Here is a 26944-nt window from a genome sequence, read left to right as displayed (position 1 = left end):
TGTGTTTATGAATGATGGCGTGTGTTCAGGGACAGCTGGTGAGTGGGTAGTGATTTGAAAGGGGAAGCCCGTGGAAGTTTCCTTCTCTCTAACACACTGACCGGAGAAGCTGCTGCTTGCGTCTGTTTGTACAGGGTGTGTTCAGTTCTTCAGTGCCAGTGAAGTGCTCTTGAAAGAAATTGCCATCTCAAAGATCTCTTTTCGGTACAGTGATGCAATGCCGGAGCTTTATTTTTTACTTATCTATTTTTTTGGCTTGTGATGGCAGTAATGCTGTAAATGCTGTAAAAAATGCTGTAAAAGTAATGGCAGCAGCCACTTTTCCAATCTCAGCTGAGAGATTTGTGTTTGGTGTAGCTGGAGATGGAATCTGTGGTTGTGACTGGTATTGTGATCAAGTATACAATTCCAACAGATTTAATGTCTCCCCCATGTGGTCCCTGAGAGCAATTATTCAAATATCTTTCATGCAGTTTCATCAGCTTCATCATTACGAGCCCACCTAATAGTAGGTGTGTTCAGGTACGTGCTATGTGCCACAGATCCACATGATTGCAGGACCACACTTACTGCCTTTTCCATTGTGCCATGCCTTCTTTCATAGCTTGCATGCCCATTTTACAATCCCAATTCCAGAAAAGTCTGGATGTCACGCAAATTGTAAAAAGAAAGCAGAATGCAGTGAAATGGAAATAAAGGCACATTTATTCACACAACAGAACACAGAAAACATTTCAATTTCATCTAGAAAATGAGGTATTTAGCTATTTTATAAAATATCTATTGATTTATTTCATTTCATTTCATGACCACAACAAAGCAATAGTTTGGAAAAGTCAGAGGTAAAAAGTAAGCACTATATATATTTATAAAATCTGCAGATTTTCGAACTGTGGCTCTCCGTGTGCATTGGTTCCCAGGTTTTTCATCCTTTCACTACTTGACTGCTGCAGACCAGGGACATGCTATAGGGGCAGCAGTTTTTGAAAATGCTATGACCCAACTTGTCAAAATTGCTCAAATCTTTTGCATTATCCATTTTACCTACTTCCAACATATCAAACTTAAAGGAGAAAATGTATTCTGCCAACCACCAGGTTCCATTACAGCCAGACAATGTTCTTCATTTCACTGGTCAGTGGTAATCATATTATATCTCCTCTTTGTGGTCTCCAAATCCAATAATCATCTCTGCATTTGAACAGGTTTGATATTGCCAACCTGTGGTCTCCAAGAGCTACTACTCCAGCGGCAGTTTTTATGTTCTCGTATATAACCTTCCAGACAAGTGTATATTATGTTCATTTATGTGCTCTGTTGGCCTCTCTTTCAAGCTGCATCTTGGCCATCATGTTTGAAGTTTCCCTATTATGACTTTCACTTTGTGAGATTATTGACCATTAATTGTTCCGCTAACCTGTATATGGTCCTGCAGTGGCTAGAAATGGCGATAAGTGTAAAAAGTGCTTTGTTATTTTGCTTCACTGTTCAGAGTGGCAGCTCATTTTCAGAATAGGGACCTTTAACCATTGAAACATGTGATAAGCACTACAATTTCAACAACAAAATAGGAAGCCATTTTATTAAAGAACACAATAGGAAGCAAATCTGGAGAAAACACAAGCAAGTATCTTGAGACAATACGTTTACTGTAAATTCAGCGTTAACGGTGAAATCTCCTGTACACTTTGCTCTGTCCCACTTCTGAAAGTAAAAAACAACTTTGTTCTCATTCTGCATCTACCAAAATATATCAATGTACAAAACAAAAAAAATACATCATAAAATATATACACAATCAGAGCAGACAACAAATACACTGTGTATGGTGGGTATTTCTGTATTTGTGTGCATGTATCCTATGAACAGTTACATTTAAAAATGTACTGGTGCCAACCTAAAATCTTAAGTGTAAAACGTCAAGGAACATAAATCATATGTATGTTTTAAAATAAAGGGCAAATTTCCAATGTTTCATAATATTTAAGGCTGCAAGTTAAACCCTGGATGCCAATATAAGCAATTTATTCACACAAACTGGAACAAAATCAAGTACACTATACAGAGCTATGGGCTACCAGCACTCTAGCTGAATGACTTATATAAGTCAAAAGTATTTCCGCCACTTTACACTAATGTCTTATCTCACGGCTTCTCATCCACGTGTCAGTGGGCTGTATTTTAATAGTGCAGTAAGCGGAGGGACACTAGCATTTTCGAACATCAAGTGTACACTTAATCTAACTAAAGATAGTGCTGGCTGTAAATGTTCTTGTATACTTTTTTTTATCATTGCTGAAAATCCAGAAGACCTCTGGTATTTGCACCATGGTACTATTAAAATCCAGCCCTGTGTTTAGGTTAATGTGTATGGTACCGTGTGTTCTGTCACTGCATATTGTTAGTGTTAGAATTTGCAACATCAATAGTCAAACCTTCTGACCCTTCTACATCAAAGCTCTTCTCCTCCAGAGGCTTTCCGATCCACGCCCCATAGCCATGGTGACTTAGGGCCTGAAAGAACTGTGACTTGGCCTCCTGGAAGGTGTGTGCAGCCATTTTGACATGTGCATATGAGGGCATCTTCAGCAAATCAGAGCGTCCACTATGGTGGCACAGTTCACGGAAGAGACGGAACATGCGCGACTTGGAAACACGCGATACCTCCAGTCTGGGGCTGTGGAGAGGAATAAAGAGACTTGGTTCTTTAAACTGTCCGTGGAAACTATTTTAGTCACAATAAATAACTCGGGACCATGTGGGAACATTTTATGGCAAACAAGTCTATAGCACCAAACTGCCAAGGTGCCACTGAGGTTCCCTTGATCAAGGTACTGTCCCCACACACTGCTCCCCGGTCAACTATGAATGAAAACAAATCGATTCCCAGCCAGGGTCCACAATGAGTCAGTCATTATTTAATTGCATTGGTCTATTTGTTGTATCATATTAGTAGTTTACACAAGAGAAGTCTTGATCCTGCTAGTCAACTGTTTTTTGTGTTCCACAACCAGATCTGTTATGTGAGACAGTTGTTGACACTACTGCAACCAGTGGAAAAGTTGAAGCCATGTTACTGCTGATTAGTGCATTTCTCACCCATCCACTTTGCCTTTGGTTCCATCCAGAACCTCCACACTGTACCCATCAGGAATGCTCCAGTTCACGCTGGACTCTTTGGTCTTAGATGTGTGACGCGTGGAGTCATAGACACTCACCCTGCCCACCTGAGAGTGAAAAACAGAAAGAAAAGTGGGTCAGGCTGAAGAACATGAGAATAAACGTAAAACCAAAAATGCATGAAAAGGGCACGTACCTCTGGATGATTGAGTGTGTAACCCTTTGGAAGACTCTTAGCAAACTGATCTCCATCTCTGCCTAATCGGCAGCAGACTGCTCGTGTCAGGTGACCATGGCTATACAGGTACCCTACCACAGAGAAGGAAAAAAAGTGCAATAAGTTGTGCAGATTTTGTGAAGTGATTATTTGTGAGGTGTCCTCTGCATTTAAGCAATCACCCATTGAGAGCAGGGGACAGTACCTTGATCAAGACAACCTCAGTGCCACCTTGGCGGTTAATGGTTTTGGACCGGTGACCTTCCGATCACAAGTACGCCTCCTTAACCACTAAACATTTACGCTCCCTTATCCAGAGTCTCTTAAAATCAATTGTTAGAGGGACAGTCCCCCTGGAGCAGGTCGGGGTATTGCTCAGGTAGTAAGTAGGTTTTGAACCTGGGACTTTGTTAACGTCTGATTCCGAGACCAAGACTTTACTCTTTTTATTAATTCTGGCAAGAAAAACCATGGTGATACTACACCTTTCTATTATCATGTGTTTGTGCTCTGAATTTGACTTGACAAATAATGGAATAAATGCAGAGACCAAAGTAACAACAGACAAGATTAGCAATTGGCTAGACTCGCACCTAGAGTTATGGAACTTAGGTAGACAGGATGCAGGAAGTGAGACAGCAGTGCCCCCTGCAAGCCCAAGACATTCCAGCGAAGAATCTTATCACTGCAGCTCATGGTTCGCAAACGCTCGCCGTGCTGAATGCCATCCCAGGTAGGCACGATTGCACTGGACTCCACTGGGATTGTTCCCTCACCTAGACATAGAGAAAAGCACACAGTTAATTTGTTCACTCTCCAAAAGTATTGGGGGGAGCTATAATTATTCATTTTTCAACATGTATGCTTTTATTTTCAAAATCCTGTGCATACACTGTGCTGGGGTTATGAAACGGTACGAGAAATGTTGTTCTATAGGCCACACCTATTGTTGAATTGACACATAAATACAGAGACAGATTACCTTTTTTATGTTCTTTTTATCACATTGGAAAGGTCATGTAAGGCCTGGGTTATAATCTAGTTTAGTTCAAGTGTGTGTGTGTGTGAGACAAATTGGAGGTTCTGTTGCTGTGGTGTACCATTCTCCACTTTGGTGCGTAGCTTGCCCTGCTTTGAATTCTCGAAGAGGGGTGTGTGACATGACTCTGCCTCTGATGCAGACTCACTGCACGATTTATCAAATAACGCCCCGTCACCACATGGAGCCGTACTGGAGGGGGAAATAGAGTTTGTTAGCTGGTTAAAAAGAAAATCGGCGTAACTGAACTGTGTGTGGCTGAGGGAGCCATTCTGAGTACATTGTGCTGTCTTTAGGTGTGCATAAGACACACATAGAATGGTGTTTTGGACATACCTTATGTACAAGTGAAAGGTGATGTCTGCTTTGATCCTAAGTTTGTTTTCACCATCCTCAAAAATGCTCTCCTCTGAGTTGCTATAATGCTTCAGCAGTTCACTGTAGAGAAACCTGGGGAAGATTTAAAATGAGAAAGGTCAACAGAATCAGAACAAAAAGAAATGGACAGGTGTGAGAACCAGCTATGTAGAGGAAAGAGACTGAAAGCAAAAGTAGAAATACCTGATGAACCCTCGTCTGGAGATGATTTCTGCATGGCAGTCATTAACTGTGTCCCCTTTAAGACTGAGCTCCTCCCCTTTAACACAGCGGTTTCCTTCAGGGCAGGCAAAAAAAAAAAAAAAAAAAAAAAGATTTACTCGGGGTTAGTCCTAACGTCCCACTGCAAATACAGACTCGGTTACCACATATTACCTGTGCCCAAGCTAACAACCTTCCCAAAGCTCTCCCCTCTCTTCATGACAATGGTGGCCAAGATCTTCCTTCCCAAGAGGCTGTGCTGTATCCTTACTGTCAGAGTATTAAAGCGCTGATGGCTTAGCATTGCAATCTGATCATGCAAACTGCTGCCTGTCACAGGCAACTGCAACAGGAAAACAGAACAACTGATCACATATCACGTGATTATTATAACTAAAACTGAACAGCACAGAGGATTAGGGGTTTCAACAAAAATATGAAGCTTCTTGGAAGAGTCCAATACGGCGCATACCTCTGGTGAAATTTCACCAGTCCGTGCTGCTCTCTCTGCCTCTCCAATAAGCACCCTGAGGGCAGCATCAGCTGCTTCCTGCTTGCCTTGTTTCTTATTAGTGGCAGTAACTGGAGGAAACCATCGTCCTCCCAACTTAGCCTGGTAAGTGAACCTGAGAAAAGATAATAGAACATGAACATCTTCTGTAGAACATGGAACACTTCTGTTTCACAGATTAAGGCTCATAAAGATAAGAGGGAATGTGGGTGTTAGTGCTTTGTAAAAATTATACTTTAGGGTAACACTTGTTTTCATTTTTTAAGCCAGTCATCCTTTATGCTGTGGAAATAGTAAGCATCTCCAGAGAACAGCAAATGTAAACACTGCAAGGTATTTATTTCCTTATTTACAGGTTCCATACATGTGTACAATTCACATAAGGCATACCGGGGTTCATGGGCTGGACCAATCTGCTCCACTAGTAGTATTTCAGCTGCGAATCCTCGCGAGCGTGCGTATTCCAGCAGACCAGACACAGCGTTGTTGTTCAGGTGGTTGATAAGGTCACCCACCCCAGCCTCATGAGCCCTCTGCAGCTCCTCCATACTCAGGGGCAGCGGGGATGGATGCACAGGCGCTGATGAAGGAAATGAACCCCCCTCCCCAACGTCCAGGGTAGGGCAGAAAGTGGGCTGTGCAAGGAAAAATGAAAGATAATTAACTGGAAGAAAGTGGTTTCACATAACACTTCAGAAATGGAATTTCTACTGAAAATTTAATCAGGTATTGGATCATTTCAGAGTGGACCCAGTACAACCCATTTGCAAGCGGGAAAAAGCCCTCAACAGTGTCAGCTTCTGAACCAAATGATCTTCCAAAAAAGAAGACTGCAGCAAGGGTTGGGCAGGGACAACAGTATAGTATTGTTCTGGTAGGGTATGTTCAAACTTTTTAACTGGTTAATATTAATATAATATATGTTATATATCATGACAGGATGAGGCTGGATGAGAGGGGGGGGGTCCTCTACCTTGTTGAGCTGCATACGCCCGTCAGCCAGCAGATTCTTCACCGCCTCTTCCGCAGCCAGCTGCCGTGCTGCTTTCTTACTGGGAGCAGAGGCTTCTGGGAAAAGATACTCCCCCACCTTTACACAGAACACGAATCTACAGGAAAGGAAAGTCATTTTCAATATTATTACCAGCCACCAGTGAGTCTGATTTTACTCTCAAGAACAGTTAAAGACTAAGGGAGTTACAACACAAGTATGAATAAATGAATGCCCTTTTTTTAAGTTTTCCAAGATCACAAAACTGTGAGGATGCATAAAAAACTGATTGATGCATTTGTACACCTCAGACATCCATGAATAAATTTCATCTAGTCCAAAATGAAATGGCAGGAAATAGACAAGAAAACAAAACAAACCACAATACTGATATTCTGTCAAATGCACCTGTGAAATGGTGCACCTACAAAATTTTAACCATTTTAGCTCTAAAAAGACTTTTGTCTAATACCACCGAGAAACTAGACAGGTAACAGCGCTTTCTGCTACAGAGATCTCCTTCTCTGAAGAGACTTCCAGGCAGTGTGCAGATCATTCATCTAAAATTTCTCAATGCATGCTATCAATTTTATAAACAATGGACTTCATTACCCCCCACCTTACAAGCTACAGAGAGTAAAAACTATCAGTGGAGCTCTTTAACGCCACATAATATTTCAAATTATACAGATAATAACATATAAATGTTAAACCTGGCCTTCACTCCAATTGGCTGTTGCCATGTCACATAAAATAGACTTCTGTCCTGTCTCCTACACCCAGAAAGAGAAGTGATTTTATTGAACTACAGCACACACTACCCAACGGCAGAATGGCTTAGTGCCTGAGTGTAGCAGGTTAAAATATATCAGGATGGGACAAACCAGAGACTGAGAGCAACTTTATTGAGCAGTAAAATAACTGATCAGCCGCACATCATTAACCTAACTGTAAACCACATGCCCAAAAGCCACTTTTCCTCTGAGCAGTCCAAACGTCCAAAACGCACAGTATTTCTTCCTGGTTGCAACCTATCACAAAACAAATCTCCAGCACATAATACCGGCCGGGAACCACCCAAGCTTTTTTTACCCCCCATCCCACCACATAATATTTTACTTTGACTTTTATGATTAGCTAAAAATCAGAATGCATGCGGAAAATGCACAGTTAATAAAGGACTCATGGTGTTATGGTGTCCTGTGGTACCGTGGGTCATGTGGTGGCCCCTCCTGCCGTTTGTTGATGAATTCAATGGCGAGCCCAGTTCGCTGGCTGAACTCCATTAGTGTGGAGACAGGATTCTTACCGCCAGGTAGGGAACGAGAGAGAGCCACAGGAGCAACATCAGCACTCTACAGAATAAAAGGAGCAGATGGGTCATGACTGTATGGTTATTCCACCACATTTCCACATATATTCCACGTTCATGTCACTGTAAATCAAATTTCTGACACTTTACGACATCTTGAATCTCTTATTATGATACAACCATTTATGAAATTACCTGGTTGTTATTGTTTGTCTGACTATTTTTTAGCTCCTCTTCCTCGTCATCCATTTCTGTTCCGTCCATCTCTTGCTGTAGAACTCTTAGGGTGGCTGCCGCGGCGTTCTTCTTCGCAACCTTTTTATTGGACGCCTCAGCACGGGGGAAAAGTCGACCATTCAACTTCACTTGCATACAGAACCTGAAGCATGTTAAGACAATAATATATGAATGAATATGAATAAATGCATGTGGTATCAGGTCACGTCGAGTATGAAGGGAACAGGGTGAACTCCACAGACATGTAGACTGCCTTCTAGACATCCCTGCACACAGGGACCAGTGTTTAGAGATGCGCTAGGCTGACTCGGCTGCACCTATTACAGTAAAGGAAGGGTTGGTGTTTAAGAACAAAGGCTACTTTTTCCAGTAACAGCATCTGGTTTATTAGACACACACTAGACGGTCATAACAGAGAAGGAACTTGGAAGCTATTCCAAACAGTGGACCGAGTTAGTTCATGTCCATGTCAATGAGCTCAGCCACAACAGGTGAATCGAATATTTATTATATTTCTATGTTCCATCCCACTTTGCCAATAAGACGTATTACATTTGCACAGTTAGGTTGTTATTGATGTTAAAGACAGAAAAGAAGTTAATAGAAATCAAATTCAGGAGTTCTTTGTGACCTGCCACATGACATCATTTTATTATTTTACTACTATATGTTTGGACAATACCAGTGTTTATCTGCACAAGTCTAAGATGCATTAAAATGAATAAATGACAAATGAACATCAGAGGAAGGGACTGTTCTCTCTTAATTCTATTTAACCTGATTAATACGTTTGTAAACTGAGTGCGATCATATTCATTAAGGCATATTTAATTTGGACCTTCTCTAACGGCAGCACATCCTGAGACTGACTCAATTTGGCTAAATAACAGGCAGGTGTCCATTTCATAGACGCAATAAAACAGCATAACTGACACTGATTACTGCGACGAACGTACACGCATGTCTAACTGACCTTGGGTCGTGGGAAGGTCCAGACTGTTCCAGCAGCAAGAACTCGCATGTCTGGCCGAGGTACTGGGCCAGCTCCATCAGGCCACTGACAGGGTTCTTGTCCAGGACTTCCAAGAGCTTCTGCCGACGACTTTCCTCCACGCTGTGAGCGGGAGGAGGAGGGGCTGCCAGGGACACCGCTACAGTCCCAGATGGTGCTGGTCTTATCACGTTCAGGAAATCTGGGATTTCATCAGAGGACCACTGCAGTTGGTTGGGATCGCCGCCATGGTAGCCACCAAGTCCTCCTTTGTTCCTGTTCTCCTCTGCAAAAAGTGGAATGAGCTGGTGTGGAGGTGGAGGGGGGTGAAAACAAGGGCTGGGAATGGTGTCCACATCAGCTCTACCAACATCTACTTCTACTTTCACATTTGAAATGTCTTCCCTTGACAGCTCTGACCGTGCATATGGTGATGTCACCACCTTGGCTGTTTCAGGTTTACACATCTCCATGACTAAAGATTCCATGGCTGACACAGAAGCTTTGCGCTGCCGGTCGATCTTCTCTCGCCGATGTGAGCTGAGCTGCCACACCGGAGGGGAGGACCCAGATCTCCGGGTGACCTCGCCTTGCTTTTCCAGGTGGTAAAGGCTGGATTTGACCTGCGAGGCACTGCGCTGGCCCATGTTCTTGGCAATAAGCAGGGCATTGGCTTCACTGTTCTCATACAGGTATTGAAAGATCTGGTCCCGCAGGTCGGCCATGTTTCCAAGATTCAGCCCAGTACTTGTCCAAACTGCAGAAGACAATCCCTGCAGCTGCTCTGCTTGATGAGAACTTTGGTCAGAGTCAACAGATTGTGAATATGTGTCTTCCTCGTCCGATTCTGGCTCTTCGTGTTCGTTGTCAGTGACCCTACTTAATCCTGCAGGCCTCTGTGTTTCACCTTGTCCAGCTGTCTCAGCAACCTCCAGTCCAATTTGACCTGCTTCAGTGTATTTCTCAACTGTGTTCCTTCCAGAAGCCTCTCCTTCACCGCCCTTGTCAAGCATCCACAGAGGGGGAATGTCACATGTTCTCCTTGCCAGTCCTGAATGCTGGAGGGCATATAGTGCCTGGTTTACCACCTTCTTAGGAACATTCAGTCCTTTTGCAAAAGGTCTTGGCTGAAGGGTTTCCCCGGGTCTGAGTCGCAATAGAGCCTGGTAGACCTGCCCCTGGGCTTCAGGGTAATGGATCATAGAAGGCTTTGCATTACATAAATCAAAACTCCTTCTGCTTGAAGTACTGCTAGATGAACCTTGGTCAAACGCTGCTGCACTTTTGGACTTATCTGAACTGAGACAGAGCCTCTGGATGTCTTCAGACAGCGATGAGAGACTTTTGTTATCTACTTGCCAGTGCCTCCTCTCACTCTGGTATTGAGTTGAGTAATAACTTGTCCAGTCTCCCCTTTTCTTCAATCCAAAATGCTGTCTACATGCCCTGTTAGATCTGTTTGGGTAATGGCCTCTCCTGCTGCTGTTATATGAATAAAACCCCCTGCTCGCTGGGGGCTGATGGAGTGAATGGCCTCCTCGGCTCCCTGTGTTCTGTCCCTGAAGAATAGTCACCTGCTGATGGTAGATGTCCACAGGCACTGCAGCATTGGCTGAGCCAGGTGCCAGAAGGCCAAAAGGTGAAGGGAGATGTTGTCTCTGAGCAGAGCCTCTGGGGAAAACAGAAGAGCCGGGACTACTGGGAATGCTGGAAGGGGACTGACTCCTTACAGAGACAGAGCCTGGGCCAAAGGAATGCCTTGGTGTACGGCTGGGACCGTAGCGGTAAGGGGACCTGGAAAATTGGTAGTGCTCTTTGGATGACCCTCCTCTTCCTCTGCTCATCGCTCAGTGGGCAGGGGAATGGGGGTACGTACGCACTACCAATTGAAATTGTGCGTCTGAATCTGAAGGTCCAACTTTGCCAAAGCTCCTCACCTTCAGTAAAATCAGAGAGATTGGATTGGAACAAGATAGAACAAGAAACCTCATATATAAACTGATAAGGAATTCTTTATTTCTGTCTTGTTTTCAGCTTTCTTGTAACTAGAGGAGAGGGCACACTGCTGCTGAGACAGGGAGGTCAAGGACTGAGGGACCAGTAACATGCACTATAATCTAGCTCATTTTTCGTCTCGATTTCCTTTCCTGTATGAAAACCAATCCACAAGCATTACTGTAACAAGACTTGCTGATAACTAAAAATGTATAGATTTAAAGGTCACTAACAAGTCATTTTCACAATTTCCACACACAAGCCACATAGCACATGCCAAATTCACGCAAATCCGAATTTAGTTTTTAAAAAGCGAATAAAACCTTTATAGTAAAATCTCCAGTAGACTTTTAAACACGAAAAGGATTTAATACACAATTATGTGCTATGTATACCTACCGTGAAGCACAGACTGGCGATTAACAAGTAAATGTATTCCGTCTGGGACAAAAACTGAACACGGCCTTTAATAAAGTTTTACTAAAAGCAGCTAAAAAGAAATCACAATCCACAAGTAAGCTGCCGAAAAAAAACGCTCGTGTCTCTTCAAGTCACGCTTTAAACAGACTTTATAGAAACATGGCGATAGATAAGTTTCGCTTTCGATCTCCAATCGTCATCGGACTTTTCCAGCCGGCTTTGAGCGTCTGTGTCTGTCTGTCTGTCTGTCTGCAGTGTAACCTGTCTTGACAGCAGGCGATCGAACCGGTGTAAGATTAGACGAGTGGTTTCATGTTTCGTTTCATTAGCAGTGCTGTTAAGAAGAAAGCCACGCGTGACCTATAACCCCATAATCAACATGTAATAGCCAGCATAGTAACTGCAGCTCATTTAGGTTTGATTCTCTGTTTGATTTGTGCTTAGCATTAGCATAATGCACAATGAACAGCGATCCCAACACAACTAAATTAGGCGTAATTAAAGCACATGGTCGATTTGCATGACCAGCGGTGCACACGGAAGACGCGCTCTGGAACTGTGTTGAACGTTCGTTGCTATATAATTCATGAATTCATTGTATGCACACAGACTCGTCCCTCTGGATACCCATGAATTGAATGCGGACTACGCGGACTGATTATTGAAGCTTAAATGTCATCGTAAGCTCTCTATGGTAGCATCCTGGACAAGCTAGCCTTACTTTAGCTGACCGTAGTTGGTCAGGTCAAAGTCACGTCGTCCCGCCGTCTGTCTCCATTTTTACGGCTGTTAAAATATATACACACCACGCATTCGCGCTGCTGCTACTTTCATAACCAAACACTCACCCGCGTTTTAATAAAACACCAGTTTCCTCTCGCTGTAAATCACATTATACTTGCGACGAAACATGTGGCGCGCGCCGATGACGTCACTGTACAGCGACAAACACGGCGGCCAGGTCCACTCGTGTCAGTCGCTGTAATACCAGCAACCGCAGTTGTAGCAGCCAAATCAGCCGCATTGTCGTGTAGATGCATATACCGCGCAGTGTGAGTTTTCCCAAATACGCATATCGCGCTTTAAGGCCGAAATTTATTGTGCGACGTTGCTATTCACGTGTCGACGTGTTTATTACAAGTAGCGTAGCCGCTATAATATGATTTTCGCAGATTACGCCAGCCAATAATAGCTTTAATACCGACGGTCTTCCTATCAAGATGTACAGCCATTGCGGCGGCCAAGAGGGCGTACCAGGAACTCGGCGTGGAACTTTGCAGACTGTGCCCTGTAAATAAGTTCTGAGGTTAATATATAATACTTTCACTGGGTGACTAACTTGGTCACCACATGTTAAAATCAAGAATAAAGACATGCTTTTCAAAATGAATATGTGTTGTTATTTACTCGTATCTTGTTTTTTTGTAAAAATATTTTTAATACTACCTATTGCAGTATTTTACATATTTGCACATTATGCTGTCATTTTATTTCTATTTTTAGCTTATCTTTTTTGTCGTTTCTGTGAATGCATATGTTGACCATCTTAAGTGAAATGATTGTCATTGTGAAACACAGCACATGGTGACACAATGAAATGTCTCCTCTGCTTTAAACCATAACCATTTGTTAGCAGTTGGCAGCCATGAAAGGAGACCGGGGAGCAGTGTGGGGACGGTGATTTGATCAAGGGGACTTCAGTGGCACCTTGGCGGTTTGAACCGGCAACCTTACATTTACAGGTCTGCTTCCTTACCAGCGAGGCCACCCCTCTCCTGTATAGATAAGCTGAGTGATTTACTACTTTACATCTTTTTTTACAGTGCCTTAAACTGGTCTACATTACTATTTTATTAATAAAAACAGTATTAAAGTAAATGAGGCAAAGGTGTTCAGGATATACAGCAGGTATTATATATTAAAAAGTATCAAACACACAAAGAAAGAAAGGAAGGTGCAAAGGGCAGGGAAAATAATTATCCAAAGAGATGTCCAAGCTCGTGAAGAGCTTTGGAAAGAGCTGGAATTAATAGGTAAAACCATTTAAAAGAAAACTGAACCAACATGGCCTGTATAAACGTTCACCATGCAAGAGTCCACTGTTGAACAAAAAGCATGCTGAAGTGAGTTTAAACTTTGCCTAAAACCATTTAGACAAGCCTGTGAAATGCTGGAAGAATATTCTGTTCAGACGAGACCAAAATTGAACTCTTTGGATCTGCCACCATCTGGCAGGATGATGAAGATGGACATTTCAGCAAGATAATGATCCCAAGCGTACGGCCAGACAACGTTTCATTAATTTCATTTGTTTTTTTCAGAGAAGGGAATTAAAGCTGCTAGAATAGCTCAGCCAATCACCTAACCCGAAGTCCATAGAAAATCTATGGACATAACTAAAGCTCATAGAAGGTGCCCACAAAACCTTCTGGATTTGAAGACTGTGTGTAAAAATGTGGCAAACTCACTCCTGAACAATAAATGCGTCAAAGTTCTTTATGTAAGATGTGTCTTGAAGATGTTATCATCAACAAAGGCTTTTGTACATTTCCGTAAGCGCATTCAATACTTTTTACCTATGTTATTCCATTTTATAACACGTGATTGTATTACAATTTAATGTATGGACATTTATGCTTTGATGCTTTGTTTCTTTGCATGGGTATATTTTTTATTATGTGTCTAATCTTGTGTTTGTTTGTTTAAATCTTAGTTGACTACCTTCATGTAAAGCTTTGCCAGCCTTTTCATATTAAATTTTATTTAAAAACATTCTTTTATAATGGTGGTTTTATTATTATTATTGTTAGATTTTTTTCACCTGAAAGAACTAATGTTCGAGTATTTCCAGTCCAGGGCAAATTTATATGTAATCTTTTTAAATGTATATATTATTTTAAAATACAAGTTTTCAAGAATAGGTGATATTTTTTATAGATGTATGTGTGCAAAAAATGACATAGTTATGACTAATTCTGTTTCTAATATTATTCTAAAAGCTTTGTTTGCAGGCAAGTGTTCGTACGGCTCCTTCTGCTGGCTGTATTCACATTTTGGGAGCAGTGCATTTAACAAATGATACACAAGAGGGAGGACTTCCACACCAGTTCACAAAAGGACAGGCAGCTGCAGTTCACGTGACATTGTGACCGTAGTTAACCTAACACGTCACAATGGTGTTTAAAGGGAGGACATTTTGGCAGGACTTTTTGCTTCTACTTTAACATATTACAAACTTATTTAATTGGATACTGATAGATGGCGTGATGTGTACATAACATGTATTTTGTACACTGTGGAGACTTTGATAAAGACAGACTGAAGACTGATTAAGCACAGATGTGTGATGACGATTATATTTTTATATATATATATATATATATATATAGAGAGAGAGAGAGAGAGAGAGAGAGAGAGAGAGAGAGAGAGAGAGAGAGAGAGAATAATGAATGAATTCCAGAATATGAATTATTAGTTTGTTTGTGAAAATGTCCTCAACATTAGACTGAATGACAACGTGCATGGGCATGGCTGTGGCTGTGGGTTTATGGGTGGGGTGGGATGTCGACATTCTTTCATCTAGCTTTTCATTGTACACAAATGTGAGTGAGGCCACCAAAGTTCATTCCTGGAAGCACACTATTCCATCAGCTCCGGCCACCATATCCTGCAGAACTTGTCGCTAGAAAGATCCTGACAGGTAGAGCTGCATGTTGAAAAGAATGCCAGCGCATTATTACATTTACGGCATTTATCTAGAGCAACTTATAATCAGTAGTTACAGGGACAGTCCCCCCCTGGAACAACTTAGGGTTAAGTGTCTTGCTCAGGGACACAATGGTAGTAAGTGGGATTTGAACCTGAGTCTTCTGGTTCATAGGCGAGTGTTAACCCTAACCCTAACCCACTAGGCTACTACCACCCTATTATTAGAAGGCAATGTGGGAATGTTACTTAAAGGAGCCATGTATCAGATTTATACCCCATCAAATATGGGGACAAAATTTCACCAGAACACTATATACTGCCTCAGCTTCCAAATTTCCGGCACTGCGGGGAGCTGGCGCAGAAATGGTATGTAAACTGATCATGTAGCTGGATGGCATTTTTTCAGTCCTGGTGATTCTTTTGGAATGCGGTTAGTGCATGAGGGTAAAATATGAATTCCTTACCTCCCTTTCATGTGGGACTGAGGACAGACCCGCTGCTGCTGAGTCACTGTCGCCTGAGGAACACTGCTGTTGTAGAAGGCCACATCTTTGACACCAAGCCAACAGTGTTGTTTCTTCACATTCTTTTGATTATGTCTGCTTGTACCTTGTTTATTTGCTATTAATGACAGAAATTTACAGAAGACCTGAGAATGTGGGCAAGTTCATGACTTCATATGAATAAAGACAAACTCCTTCACAAAGGTTTCAAGCTTGTTTATTTTTTTGACTATAATGAATCCATCTTATAAAAACATTGACATTTCATGATGAGAAAATGCATGTATGTGTTTGTGGCTTTATGTGTGGACTGGGGCACATTCTGCCACTTTTTTATTTTTTGTTGAAGAAATCATTGCATATCATGGTGAGGCAGGCCACCAGAGTCACATACTCCTGGAAGTCCACTAATCCATCTGCATTGGCATCCAGATCCTTAAAGATCTTGTCTGCCTGGGCCTTATCAGACGCTTTCTGAGAAGAGGACACAGACCAACAGTATTATTTCCAGTTCATCCAGTGTGGTTCTGAGTGTACCATATTGTCTAGTGTAATATGTTTTTTGGTTTGTAGTGTACAATATATTTACCCCCAAAATATCAGCAAGTTCATTGGTCAGCAGATCTTTCAGTTCACCCTTGTTGAGAGTGAGTTTGTCTCCCTCCTTTCCAGAGTATTTGTGGAAAACGGTGATGAGCATAGCCATGGCCTTCTGGAGATCTGACATGATGCCTAGAAATAAACATGACAGAATTGACAGGACTGTATCATTAAGTTTCTGTAATCATCAAGCCCAGACTGGCTTCTATTCACTTGCATGCCATGCCACGCCCAGCAACTCGCAACAATCACACGATGCCTCCAGCAGCTTCCAGGAGTTAGGAAGGGAGGGCAGGGCATAGGGACGAGAGAGTCACAAAGAGGGATGGACGTAGCGAAGGAACAGAAAAAACGTATCCAGGTTTCTCATTAGGGCAAAAAAGACACGGCATTTCTAGCGTTTACAGATCCTCTTACATCTACACTCCTAACTTCCATTAAAACTAAATGCATACTCTGCTGTTGTAAATACGATCTGCCGCACAGACAAAACAAGCAAGCACTTTCCGAACTTTCTACGTGTCTCGCATAATGGAGAGAAAATTTGAGTGTTTTAAACGAATGTGGAAAACAGATTAGGAAAAAAGCATTTTCACAGCATCGGTTTACAGTAGAGCAAGAAAGAGTTTAAAGGGCTACGCTTGCACAAGTATGCAGTGAAGTTCACACTCACCAGCAAAGTTGGTCGGCGGGAGTGAATGAGAGAGAGAGAGAGAGAGAGAGAGAGTGAAACAGGAGTGAGGGATGTGCGCTCTGTTATATCCTGAGCTCGATCCGCCCACCTCTCCCTTCCCTTCCGTCTGTCCCTCCCTCAGTCTCACTCTCACGCCCTTTTCTGCTCAATCTCTCCATCCGGAATATGGAAATGAGTGTGCGGTGTTAGTCATTTTAACACCAAGATCTTATTGTTAGTGGCGCTGCCGCAATTTTGCTGGTTTACTGCTGTGCTCTGGAGAGAGGTATCTAACGCCAGCTGTGATTCAACCTTCTCCTTGCATGGCAGCTGTGTAGCAGCGTTGCATGGCGTTGCGTGGGTTTGGCTCCTGAGCGTTCCGGCCCTTGCGGCCAGGAGAGTTTGCATGCTCAAGTGTCATGTTTCAGAATTACAAGTCAAATGAAAAGGATTTAACTCTGACAGCCAGTAACCGAAATCAGTGATTGAAACAAGTTCCTACTTGCCGTGTTTTGGGAGGTTCTCATACCCTGCCTGCTCAAATTCATACTATCATAGCATGTTCTATTATCAAGGCAACGAGGTTCAGAATGTTGTTGTAGGTTTCAGCACAAATGGTCAATCCATCTCCCTGCTGCTGAGAGGATCTCCTGCTTTACTCTTTGAAGATAAAGCGTGCTTCTGTGAAGTCAGTTGGCTGCTTTTTTCCTGAGCCTCCAGTACAGAGAACAAGGGACAAGCCAGACGTGTCTCCAGAGGCGTAGAGTAATGCCACATCAAGGCTGACTGCTTTATCTGTCTGGCCCGTCTCCTCTGAAGAGATGTGTGGACACTACACCCTCCACGAGATGCAGTAATGATGAAGATCAGTACGGTCACGTGAATGTTATTTCTTGTTAATGAAATGTTGGTAGACACACACACACACAAACACACCCAAACGCACAGAGTGAGAGTCAGTTGTCCGTCTGGGACTGCTGTCTCCATAGTAATGAGGGGAGGCACTAACGCTGTTTCCATCGAGACTGTGTTTGTCGTTTGCATACATGCTTTGTGGAAAGAGAGATTTTGTAATACTGAATGTAGGCTGAAGCATACAACACAACCACAGAAAAACAGATATTAAGAGGGAGAGAGAGAGAGAAAGAGAGAGAGACACTCAGTTACTCAGAAGAGATACTCAGAAAAGTATTTGCTGAAAGTAATTTGTATATTAGTCAGTGTTTATGTCTATTTGGTTAAGTGTGCTGGCAGAATACTTGCCAGATACTTACCTGGCAGGGGAGATACCATGGCAGCCATGAGATGGCAGGGGAGACACCAAGGCAGTTCGCCTAGGGCCCCTGTGAATTTCCCAAATGTGAGAATCTTGACTGCATGATTTCTGGTAGTGGGAGACTACACTGGGGCAATGTTGGCCTAGTGGATAAGGAAGTGGACCTGGAATCCCGAGCCGTCAAGGTGCCACTGAGGTCCCCCTGATAGTACCGTCCCCACACACTGCTCTTTGGGCACTGGGGACACAGAACAGCAGGGGATCATTTCACTTCACTTCACCAGAAACTCTAGAAACACCAATCAGCCATATCATTATGATCAAGGCAGAGTGAGCAACATTGATTATGTTAGGACACCCAGCAATGGGTCGGGACCAATCAGGACTGGGTCATAGCATCTCCAAACCTGTCGCTGTTGTGGGATCTGCTACTGAGCAGATCCCTACTGAGTGCTTCTCTACGCTCAGTGTAGTGTTTTGGAAACGATCCAAACAGAGCCTTGTGATCTGATTTTAGTCGCTGTGGTCAGAGTTCTTGTGATTCATTAAAACATTCCCTTTTAATATTCCTACTCCTACAGCACACATGGTGACTTTTAATGGAACTGGTAGACATGTATGACAGAGAAATGCATGAAATGCCTGTGCACACCAAACAACAATCAGTTCTATTGTTTGGCTCTTTTATTATTTTCCAAAAACCTCAACAAGCACATTACATCTGAAACATTTCCTCTTCCCAAGTCGTGAGGAGAACATTCACATGGATGCTAGCACCCAAATAGAGGAGCGCAATCACAAAGAACCTGCTTGAAAATGGGAATCTGTATGTTCTTTGACACACCCCAAACCAGTTTGTTCAAGGTTGAGAGACAGAAAATACACATTCTCTTATGGAATATATGATGTATTTACACAATTATGTATCACTGAAACACTCAAACAACACTGTGTATATTTCAGTTGTTGTGAAGACTAGTGTTCACTTTAAGAACTTTAAGTGAAGTTTAACTCTAGGACTGAGCATAATTCATCTCTTTATTTTTAGCATTGAAAGGAAATGTCAAAAATGATAAAAACTCTTTCTTTTTTCTTTTGGGTTAAGCTGTGCTTGCATTTATATTTGGAACTGTATGATTTGGTAAATAAGGTTGGGCGTGGTTCAAACCGGCAGTAACTTTACCATTTTGCTCAGAAATGTTACGCAAGAGTTACACATCTTGTGCCATTGTGTACACACACACACACACACACACACACAAAAATTCAATGGCAGCTGATTTACATGTTTTTTTTTCACTTTTAAAAAAACAATAAGTGAATTCATCAAGTGCTCTTGTTTGCATTTCTTCAAATTCAGCCAAGTAATCAAAACACAAAACCCACCCAGCCTGTCTTGTCATGCTCAATATGCAAAAATGGGATTATTCACACTTCATTGCCACATAGATATGGCCAAAGAGCGCTGTAGGCTATGCACTGTACCTCTATACTTTATACCATTATACATATTCAGCAATGGAGGTTCAGGAAGTATAAATGTGGACCACAGCTTCGAGAAATGAATGTCTATACTTTTTAACTTCTTTTGTCACAACTCTCACCGGAGAGACAAATGCCTCCTCCAGCTTCGGGTGGAGTTGTACACACAAATAGTCACACAGGTATGCAAGGCTCAAGGTTTTTCCTCATTGTTGGTCACCGTGAGATCTCTTCCCACTGTTTAAGTAATGGGTTGGGTGTGTGTTTGGAGATGGATCAGTGCATCATCCTTTTTGTTTGAGTGTATTTTAGAGGGCATGGTTGTATTTTATGGCATGAAAGTAGTAACATAATGAAAAGGACGTTTTCCACATGCATTTGATCATAAAAAAATGGAGCCTATGCTGTTTGTATTTGGAAAGTCTGCAAATGTACTAAACTGAGATGAGCTTGGAGCTCACTGTCAGTGTGTGACTGTGTATTCAGGGCTTTTAAGTGTGGATTCCTCTTTATGAGTCACTGTGGTCCTGGCATGTGAGCATAAAAGGGACTTCCCCTCTGAGTCACAGTAGTATTTTTTGTTGTTTTTGTATATTTCAGTCAAGTAAAACCTTAAAAGCTAACATTTCTGTTGTCTTTCTGTGTTCTTGACAAACCGGTTCTGTTAGTGCAGTTGCAAGCACACACACGCACAAGCACACACACGTACATACACTTCATGCCATGAAGTTTTAAAATCAACGTGGTTGTATCCTCACCCAACCTCTTAATTCATTCCACACCCTCCGCCAACGTCCCGCCTCCCTCTTTCTCCCTCTCTCCTTCCTTCCTGCGCCATTTTCTCCGTTTTATTTAACACTACATTTCTCTGTACTTTCAAGCTTGCCAGCTGGATGCCGTAAAAAATCACAGAGTGTTCTGGAAAGGCTGGGAAGTGCCAGTAAGAATGGTTTGCATTAGCACAGCCTTGCCTAACCTGCTGCAGTTACCTCTGGCTCTGCAAGGTAATCAGCAAAGCTTTTCCTCCCCTGATGCACAACATACAAACCCAGGGGACGAGAGACTGGAAGCAATGTAATCATGCCTGTAACAGGATGAAATGCTCCTTTTCCATGTAGCAAACACAACAGGGTTCCTGAGCCTTCTCCTCTTCAATATTAATGTGTCTAACTATTTAAAGTCTTGTACAGTCTGATCATTCACTTTTTCTGTAATCATCAAGTCAAAGTGTTTATGCAAAGCAGGCGATTGCATCATGTTTCATTTAGCTGTTAAACTGAGTGTATTTAAATAGTAAAAACTTCTCGCCATGTTATGTGGTCATCTTATGCAATGAAAATATGAAAGTATTGAAAATAAACTGGACACATTGTATAGAGAAAAATACAAAGCCAATGTGTGTTTATGTGTGTGAGAATAAGAGCGATATAGAACAACAAATAAAAAAAAACTATGGAATGTGTACTGCCTTTGAAGCATGGGTGTGTCTGTCTCATTAGGACACTAAATATTGTTTATCAAACTGGAGTAAGTGGGAACTTTCATATTGGGAGAGGGCTGGTAGGTTTGGTGTGTGGAGGATATTTCCATGTATTCCCATGATGAGCTAACCCTCCCTCTGAGCTATTCCTGTCTTGTCCTTGTAGACTGGTTTGCAGAAAGCAGAAAGACATTTTTAATGTACAGTATTCAAACGTCTCAATGAAGTGCTCACCTTTTAAAGAGCAATCTATGTCTCTGAATAATATCGTGCAGTTGGGTTGATTATTTGTCATTAACAGGAATCATTTGCAACATATATTTATTGAAAAATAGATATTTACATGTAAAGATACACTTTTGGCAAAAAGTGGTGAAGACAATCTATCAGTGCATGGTGGCAGTGGCTGGAGCTTTTCCAGTCCGAGTTGAAACATGTGTATAAGACCGAACCAGTTAGCTGAGGAGACGAAGGGGTCGTCGTAGGACAGGGAATGCCAGGTCATTTCTAAGAAGGCCCCAACATTTGATTGCAATCAGGAAAATATATTCTTTGTAAAATATATTGTATTTTAAGGACACTTTCACTGCCACCTGACATGAGCGGCTCTCGAATAATCTTGGTGTCATCGTTGAACTAAGGTACCTGCTGAACGGGTTCAGGATTAGACAATGGCTCCAAACCCACCACAAACGTGATTACCATTTCCAGCAACAGACTTTCACAGCTGCATCACTTACTATTTGGGTGCTAATCACTTATTATTTGGGTGCATTGTCACCCACTGTTTCAGGCATTACAATCATATTACAAATAGACAAGCCTAGTGTATTTTAAAATTGTATGTTTCATAAATTTGTCTCATATGAGTTAGCAGTTTTTATTAGTAGTTTAACAATGGAAGGTTCAAATCTTACTACCATTGTGTCCCTGAGCAAGACACTTAACCCTAAGTTGCTCCACGGGGGGGCTGTCCCTGTAACTACTGATTGTAAGTCGCTCTGGATAAGGCCGTCTGATAAATGCCGCAAATGTAAATGTAATTAACCAAAAAGGATAAATAGATCTTCAACAGCTTCTCCACACAGGCCAAAGATGACTGGCTGGGTGTCCACTTTGTTTTTTCAAAAGTCAGCAACAATGTAATTGAAATTAACTGAAGTAAACACTGGACTGGGCCAAACAGAACAGGACACCACACAAGGGTTATGGTAAAAATAATTCTAAGCCTGTGTACCAAATTCCATTTGTATTTCTAAGGCTGTTTCTCTGTCACTAACATTTTGTTCATCACTCCATAACCTACTGCTGTTTTTAGTGCCTGTAGTTTTTAGTGCCTGTAACTGATGCCACATGAAGGTCGAATGGCATAATGAAGGCACTGGCATATAGGTCTATGTGCAAATAATGAACACAATAACGCTTTCAGAGTAAACGTTAAGTGAGGAACACAATACAATAGGGTGCAGAAATAAAAAGCTAATCAAAGACAGACACAAATCCCCACAGTCCCAAATTCTGTGAGTTTGTGACGCCCTCTTGTGGTCTTGAGGAACACAGCTCTGAGCTTGAGGTGGTGACTTTGCCTCCGAATTCTCCAGGTCTCCAACACATCCCACGATCGAGCATCTGTGGGATGTGTTCTAATCAACGAAGGCACCAACTCCGATCTTACATTACTTAAAGTGCACTTACATTACTTCCACTGTATACCTTTATCAACAACTTACAGTACAGGTCAAAAGTTTGGACACACCTTCTCATACAATGTGTTTTCTTTTTTTTCTTGACCATTTACGTTGGTAGATTCTCACTGAAGGCATCAAAACTATGAATGAACACATGTGGAGTTATGGACTTAACAAAAAGTGGAGACCTGGCCTCCACAGTCACCGGACTTTAACCCAATCGAGATGGTTTGGGGTGAGCTGGACCGAAGAGTGAAGGCAAAGAGGCCAACAAGTGCTAAACACCTCTGGGAACTCCTTCAAGACTGTTGGAAAAGCATTTCAGGCGACGACCTCTTGAAGCTCATCGAGAGAATGCCAAGAGTGTGCAAAGCAGTAATCAGAGCAAAGGGTGGCTATTTTGAAGAAACTATGAAAACTATGAAATATGAAACATGTTTTCAGTTATTTCACCTTTTTATAGTCACCATTCATAGTTTTGATGCCTTCAGTGAGAATCTACCAATGTAAATGGTAATGAAAATAAAGAAAACACATTGAATGAGAAGGTGTGTCCAAACTTTGGCCTGTACTGTATGTAATGAGTTCATACTGGTACTGATGATATAGGGTGGCATGGTGACAAGGTGACTAGCAATGTGGTAGCCTACTATGGTAAAAATCAACCAAAATGTTGAAAATTAGAGGCTACTTGTAAATGCTGCATAGTTTTGAGCTGTGGTGTATTTCTTACCCCACGTTCGGCCTGGCACCTCGCACTTCACCCACCGTCCTGGTATGGGCTTGGTAGGCGCGACCCTGACTAGTGAGTGTCATTACTTGAGATTAATTGAATGTACAGGGCTCTGAATGTGTCTGCGCTTGTTGCCATAACATGAGTTTGGGGTTATGCGAGGGTTATGCTTGTGCATGACACTGTTGCCTGACAGGCCACTTTTTAAAAGACTATCCTTTATGGGTGATGTGTGCCTTGATTTGTAGACTGACAGCTTCTAAATGAGCTTCATAGGATTAAGTGCACTGTGAAATGATGAGTCTGCTGCTCGGACCTTCAGTGTAATATTTACATTTACATTTTACGGCAATAAGCAGATGCCCTTCCCTTACCAGAGCAAATTACAATCAGTAGTGACAGGGGAGTCCCCCCCTGGAGTAGCGCAGGGTTAAGTGTCTTGCTCAGGGACACAATGGTGAGTGTGTTCCACTAATATCAAGTCTATTGCAATCAGTTGTCACTGAAGGGATAAAATGTTACCCTTACAGTTACTGATAATCTGCCTTTGTGGGATTCTGATAAATAAGAGGTAATTTAGCAAATCCATTAAAATATTTCGAAATGCCCTTGCTTTTCTTGTTCAGGGACACAGTGGCAGTAAGTGGGGTTTGAACCTGTGACTTTGTGGTCTTCTGGTTCATAGGTGAATGTCTTACCCACTAGACTTCTACCACCCTAAATCCAAAGAGAAACTATTTCAGCAACAATTAGTTCCAAAGAGGATGTGCTAACTAATAAAAGTATGTCTCTTTGAAATCCCTAATGATCCCTAATAAGAAAACCGGTGGGTTTATTGTCTTGTATGCAAATGAATTCAGGAGTAGACCTAGTAACATCTAAACGGTTACTCCTAATAGGCTTCCATGGGGGATGACGACTATTTTAAGCATTCCCTTTGCAAATGCAACTAAAGCCGTTTCCCTGTTAATAATTTCATGTGTGATAGTTGAGGGTGTGAATACATTTGTCAGACGTACCCTTCTCTGATGAAACCTGGCTGAAGGCCCAGGAAAATCAGATTGTAATATTTTGAGGTATAGGTGTCTGTACAATATGGCAAGACTATTACAAAGCAATCATTATTAAAAGCAACAAAATCCAGACGTGGGAGATTGACCAGTGTTTTATTGAATGCTTGCAGCCTCACTTCTTTCCCAGTTTTGCCAGCTGGTAGCACTGCTCACAGGCAACAGAGAGACCCACCACCAGAGCAACAAACTCCTCAAAGTTCACCTCTCCATCGCCGTTCGTGTCCAAATCCCTCATCATGCGATCTACCGCTCCTGGATCCTTCTGAGACTGAGGGGTAAGAGGGGATGTGGATTTTAGTGACTGGTTTTCAATTTTGGAAATCTGAACTAAGGGATGAGGGAGAAGGACGAACGATACCTTCAGGAAGGTGGAGAGCTCAGTCTCCATCAGCGTCTTAAGCTCCCTACGACTGAGGGTTCCACTGGAACCTTCTGTGGATGAGTAACGGTGGAAGACCTGAATGAAGGACTCCATGGCTCTCTCCAGTTCAGAAGGCATGTCTGCTGCTGCTGCGGATGGAGAGGTGTGAGCTATTCTCAGTGATATGTATTCAGAGAATAAAATGGAGGACGTGGAATACAGTATTTCAAAAGAGAATACATTCTTGTAACAGTAAAGTCAGTATTTTGGATTTGCCCAGGTGTTTGCAGCAGGACGCACGACACTGTCCGAGGAACGATAATGTCTTCGGGACATGGCCAGCACCACGTGATGTCCGCTTCAGGAGGAAAAAGTTCCAGCAGAAACCGCGATTCATCTTACATTTACAGCCCGAACGAAGCAAGAACGCAGAAGTCGGAGAGGAGAGGAGAGGAGAGGAGAGGAGAGAAAGCGGCGCTTACCGGAGACGGGAACGGAGACCGCGGGGAGTGCTGGGTAGCGGAGCACAAAACCAATTTATAGGCGGACACCGCCCGTCCCCAAATACGTGTGTGAGCGTGTGTGTGAGATGAAGGTGATGCAGGCATACGACACAGAAATATACACAGATAAACAGATTGATTTATATACACCTTTTTCGTTCGTTGTAGATTTTCTTTTTTTTTTTTTTTAAATGTGGAGCCACGTTTCTTAGACACGAATTTCTTTTTCACGAATTCGGCCAGCGTCCGGTTTCGAGATATGAGGAATATTTGCTACCCCCTCCGAGTGGGACACTGGGAGTTGCAGTTTCGAAGCAGAAATGCACCGAACTTGTTCAAATAAAATGAAGTTGGGCCCAGTTCCAGGGTGTGGCGTGTTTTGAGTGGGCTTACTGGAAGTTTCCACTGTGTTTGTTGTCATGGTCACCAACTTTCCTCAAAATGTCTGGCATTCTTAAAGAAGTAGCCCATCATGTACACAGACTCATGGTAAAACGAAGAAGAAAGTACAACAGAAAGAAAACTAATCAGTTTTCACTGGGACTAACCCAGCACTGCAATGTCAGAAAAAACATGACCAAACAACGAAAAACACAGAGATGTTTACATTTACAGCATTTATCAGACGCCCTTATCCAGAGTGACTTACAATCAGTAGTTACAGGGACAGTCCCCCCCTGGAGCAATTTAGGGTTAAGTGTCTTGCTCAGGGACACGATGGTAGTAAGTGGGATTCGAACCCGGGTCTTCTGGTTCATGGGCGAGTGTGTTACCCACTAGGCCTAGATGTTGACAAGCACTGCTGGCTGGAACCGTACAGTCTCTTCAGAACTGATTCACCTTCACAATTTTTCCTGGTGTCTTTCAAAGTAAAAGTGAAGTGATTGTCACAAGTGATACGGTGAAATTTGTTCTCTGCATTTTACCCATCACCCTGAGGAGCAGTGAGTGGGGACGGTGCTTTGCTCCGTGGCACCTTGGCGGATCGGGATTCGAACGGCAACCTTCTGATTACGGGGCCGCTAGGCCACCACTGCCCCCAAAAAGTAGTTCCTTTTTCCGCTGCGAGCAGGGTTTGGACCTGCACAGGGAGACCCCGTTGGATTTCAAGACCAACACCTTAACCACTCAGCCATCGCAGATTTTAAAGGAGCTCTTGGTGGTCGGAGCATTTATCAATCAGCCTATCCAATCAGTAGTGACAGAGACAGTCCCCCTACAGACACTTGAGGACAAAATGGTAGTAAGTGGGGTATGAATCTGGGACTTTTGTGGTTTCCTGATTCATTGGCGAGTGTTTTACCCACAAGGCTGCTACCATCACAGGCCACTTCTTCTGTTTTTCGTGTGTGTCAATGCAGTGCCGTTATGGTCCTCGATGCAGGAACAACACTGAGAGAATCGTGGTGCCATTCAATCACACTTTCACCAAACTCCAGACGGGATAACACA

General features: G+C 42.5%; 3 protein-coding genes and 2 non-coding genes across 8 annotated transcripts; 1 reads left to right on the top strand and 4 right to left on the bottom strand.

The window, feature by feature from the left end:
* Positions 1-1554: 1554 nt before the first annotated feature.
* LOC114788876 (double-stranded RNA-specific adenosine deaminase-like) lies at positions 1555-12342 on the bottom strand. Of its 3 annotated transcripts, none has more exons than XM_028977807.1 (15): positions 12261-12342; positions 8980-10934; positions 7965-8148; positions 7667-7812; positions 6440-6575; positions 5857-6101; positions 5428-5581; positions 5130-5298; positions 4938-5031; positions 4713-4826; positions 4438-4568; positions 3931-4113; positions 3317-3429; positions 3100-3227; positions 1555-2677 (listed from the first exon to the last, which is right to left on the bottom strand). In XM_028977807.1, exons 2-15 carry the CDS (start codon positions 10839-10841, stop codon positions 2389-2391), a joined length of 3948 nt encoding a protein of 1315 aa, XP_028833640.1. In that variant the 5' UTR covers positions 10842-10934; positions 12261-12342; the 3' UTR covers positions 1555-2388. The 3 variants fall into 3 exon arrangements, with proteins under 3 accessions (XP_028833640.1, XP_028833642.1, XP_028833641.1); XM_028977809.1 differs by lacking the exon at positions 12261-12342 and adding an exon at positions 12134-12256; XM_028977808.1 differs by lacking the exon at positions 12261-12342 and adding an exon at positions 11392-12123.
* A 3481-nt stretch (positions 12343-15823) lies between these two features.
* On the bottom strand, positions 15824-17041 carry LOC114788261 (ictacalcin-like). The gene is made up of 3 exons (XM_028976643.1): positions 16897-17041; positions 16213-16355; positions 15824-16097 (listed from the first exon to the last, which is right to left on the bottom strand). The coding sequence occupies exons 2-3, from the start codon at positions 16348-16350 to the stop codon at positions 15957-15959; spliced, it is 279 nt and encodes a 92-aa protein (XP_028832476.1). The 5' UTR covers positions 16351-16355; positions 16897-17041; the 3' UTR covers positions 15824-15956.
* A 1121-nt stretch (positions 17042-18162) lies between these two features.
* Positions 18163-18319, top strand: LOC114789404 (U1 spliceosomal RNA). Its single transcript, XR_003749664.1, has one exon. It is a non-coding gene; the product is annotated as a U1 spliceosomal RNA (small nuclear RNA).
* A 6383-nt stretch (positions 18320-24702) lies between these two features.
* LOC114788673 (protein S100-A1-like) lies at positions 24703-25576 on the bottom strand. Of its 2 annotated transcripts, none has more exons than XM_028977477.1 (3): positions 25472-25576; positions 24987-25138; positions 24703-24896 (listed from the first exon to the last, which is right to left on the bottom strand). In XM_028977477.1, exons 2-3 carry the CDS (start codon positions 25125-25127, stop codon positions 24741-24743), a joined length of 297 nt encoding a protein of 98 aa, XP_028833310.1. In that variant the 5' UTR covers positions 25128-25138; positions 25472-25576; the 3' UTR covers positions 24703-24740. The 2 variants fall into 2 exon arrangements, with proteins under 2 accessions (XP_028833310.1, XP_028833311.1); XM_028977478.1 differs by having other exon boundaries at positions 24987-25135; positions 25472-25562.
* A 976-nt stretch (positions 25577-26552) lies between these two features.
* Positions 26553-26634, bottom strand: trnas-uga (transfer RNA serine (anticodon UGA)). Its single transcript has one exon. It is a non-coding gene; the product is annotated as a tRNA-Ser (tRNA).
* Positions 26635-26944: the final 310 nt, after the last annotated feature.

Source organism: Denticeps clupeoides, chromosome 4 (assembly GCF_900700375.1).
Source record: "Denticeps clupeoides chromosome 4, fDenClu1.1, whole genome shotgun sequence".
NCBI classification, from domain to species: Eukaryota; Metazoa; Chordata; class Actinopteri; order Clupeiformes; family Denticipitidae; genus Denticeps; species Denticeps clupeoides.
The sequence above is the reverse complement of the archived record's forward strand: the minus strand, read 5'-3'. Positions and strand labels throughout refer to the sequence as shown.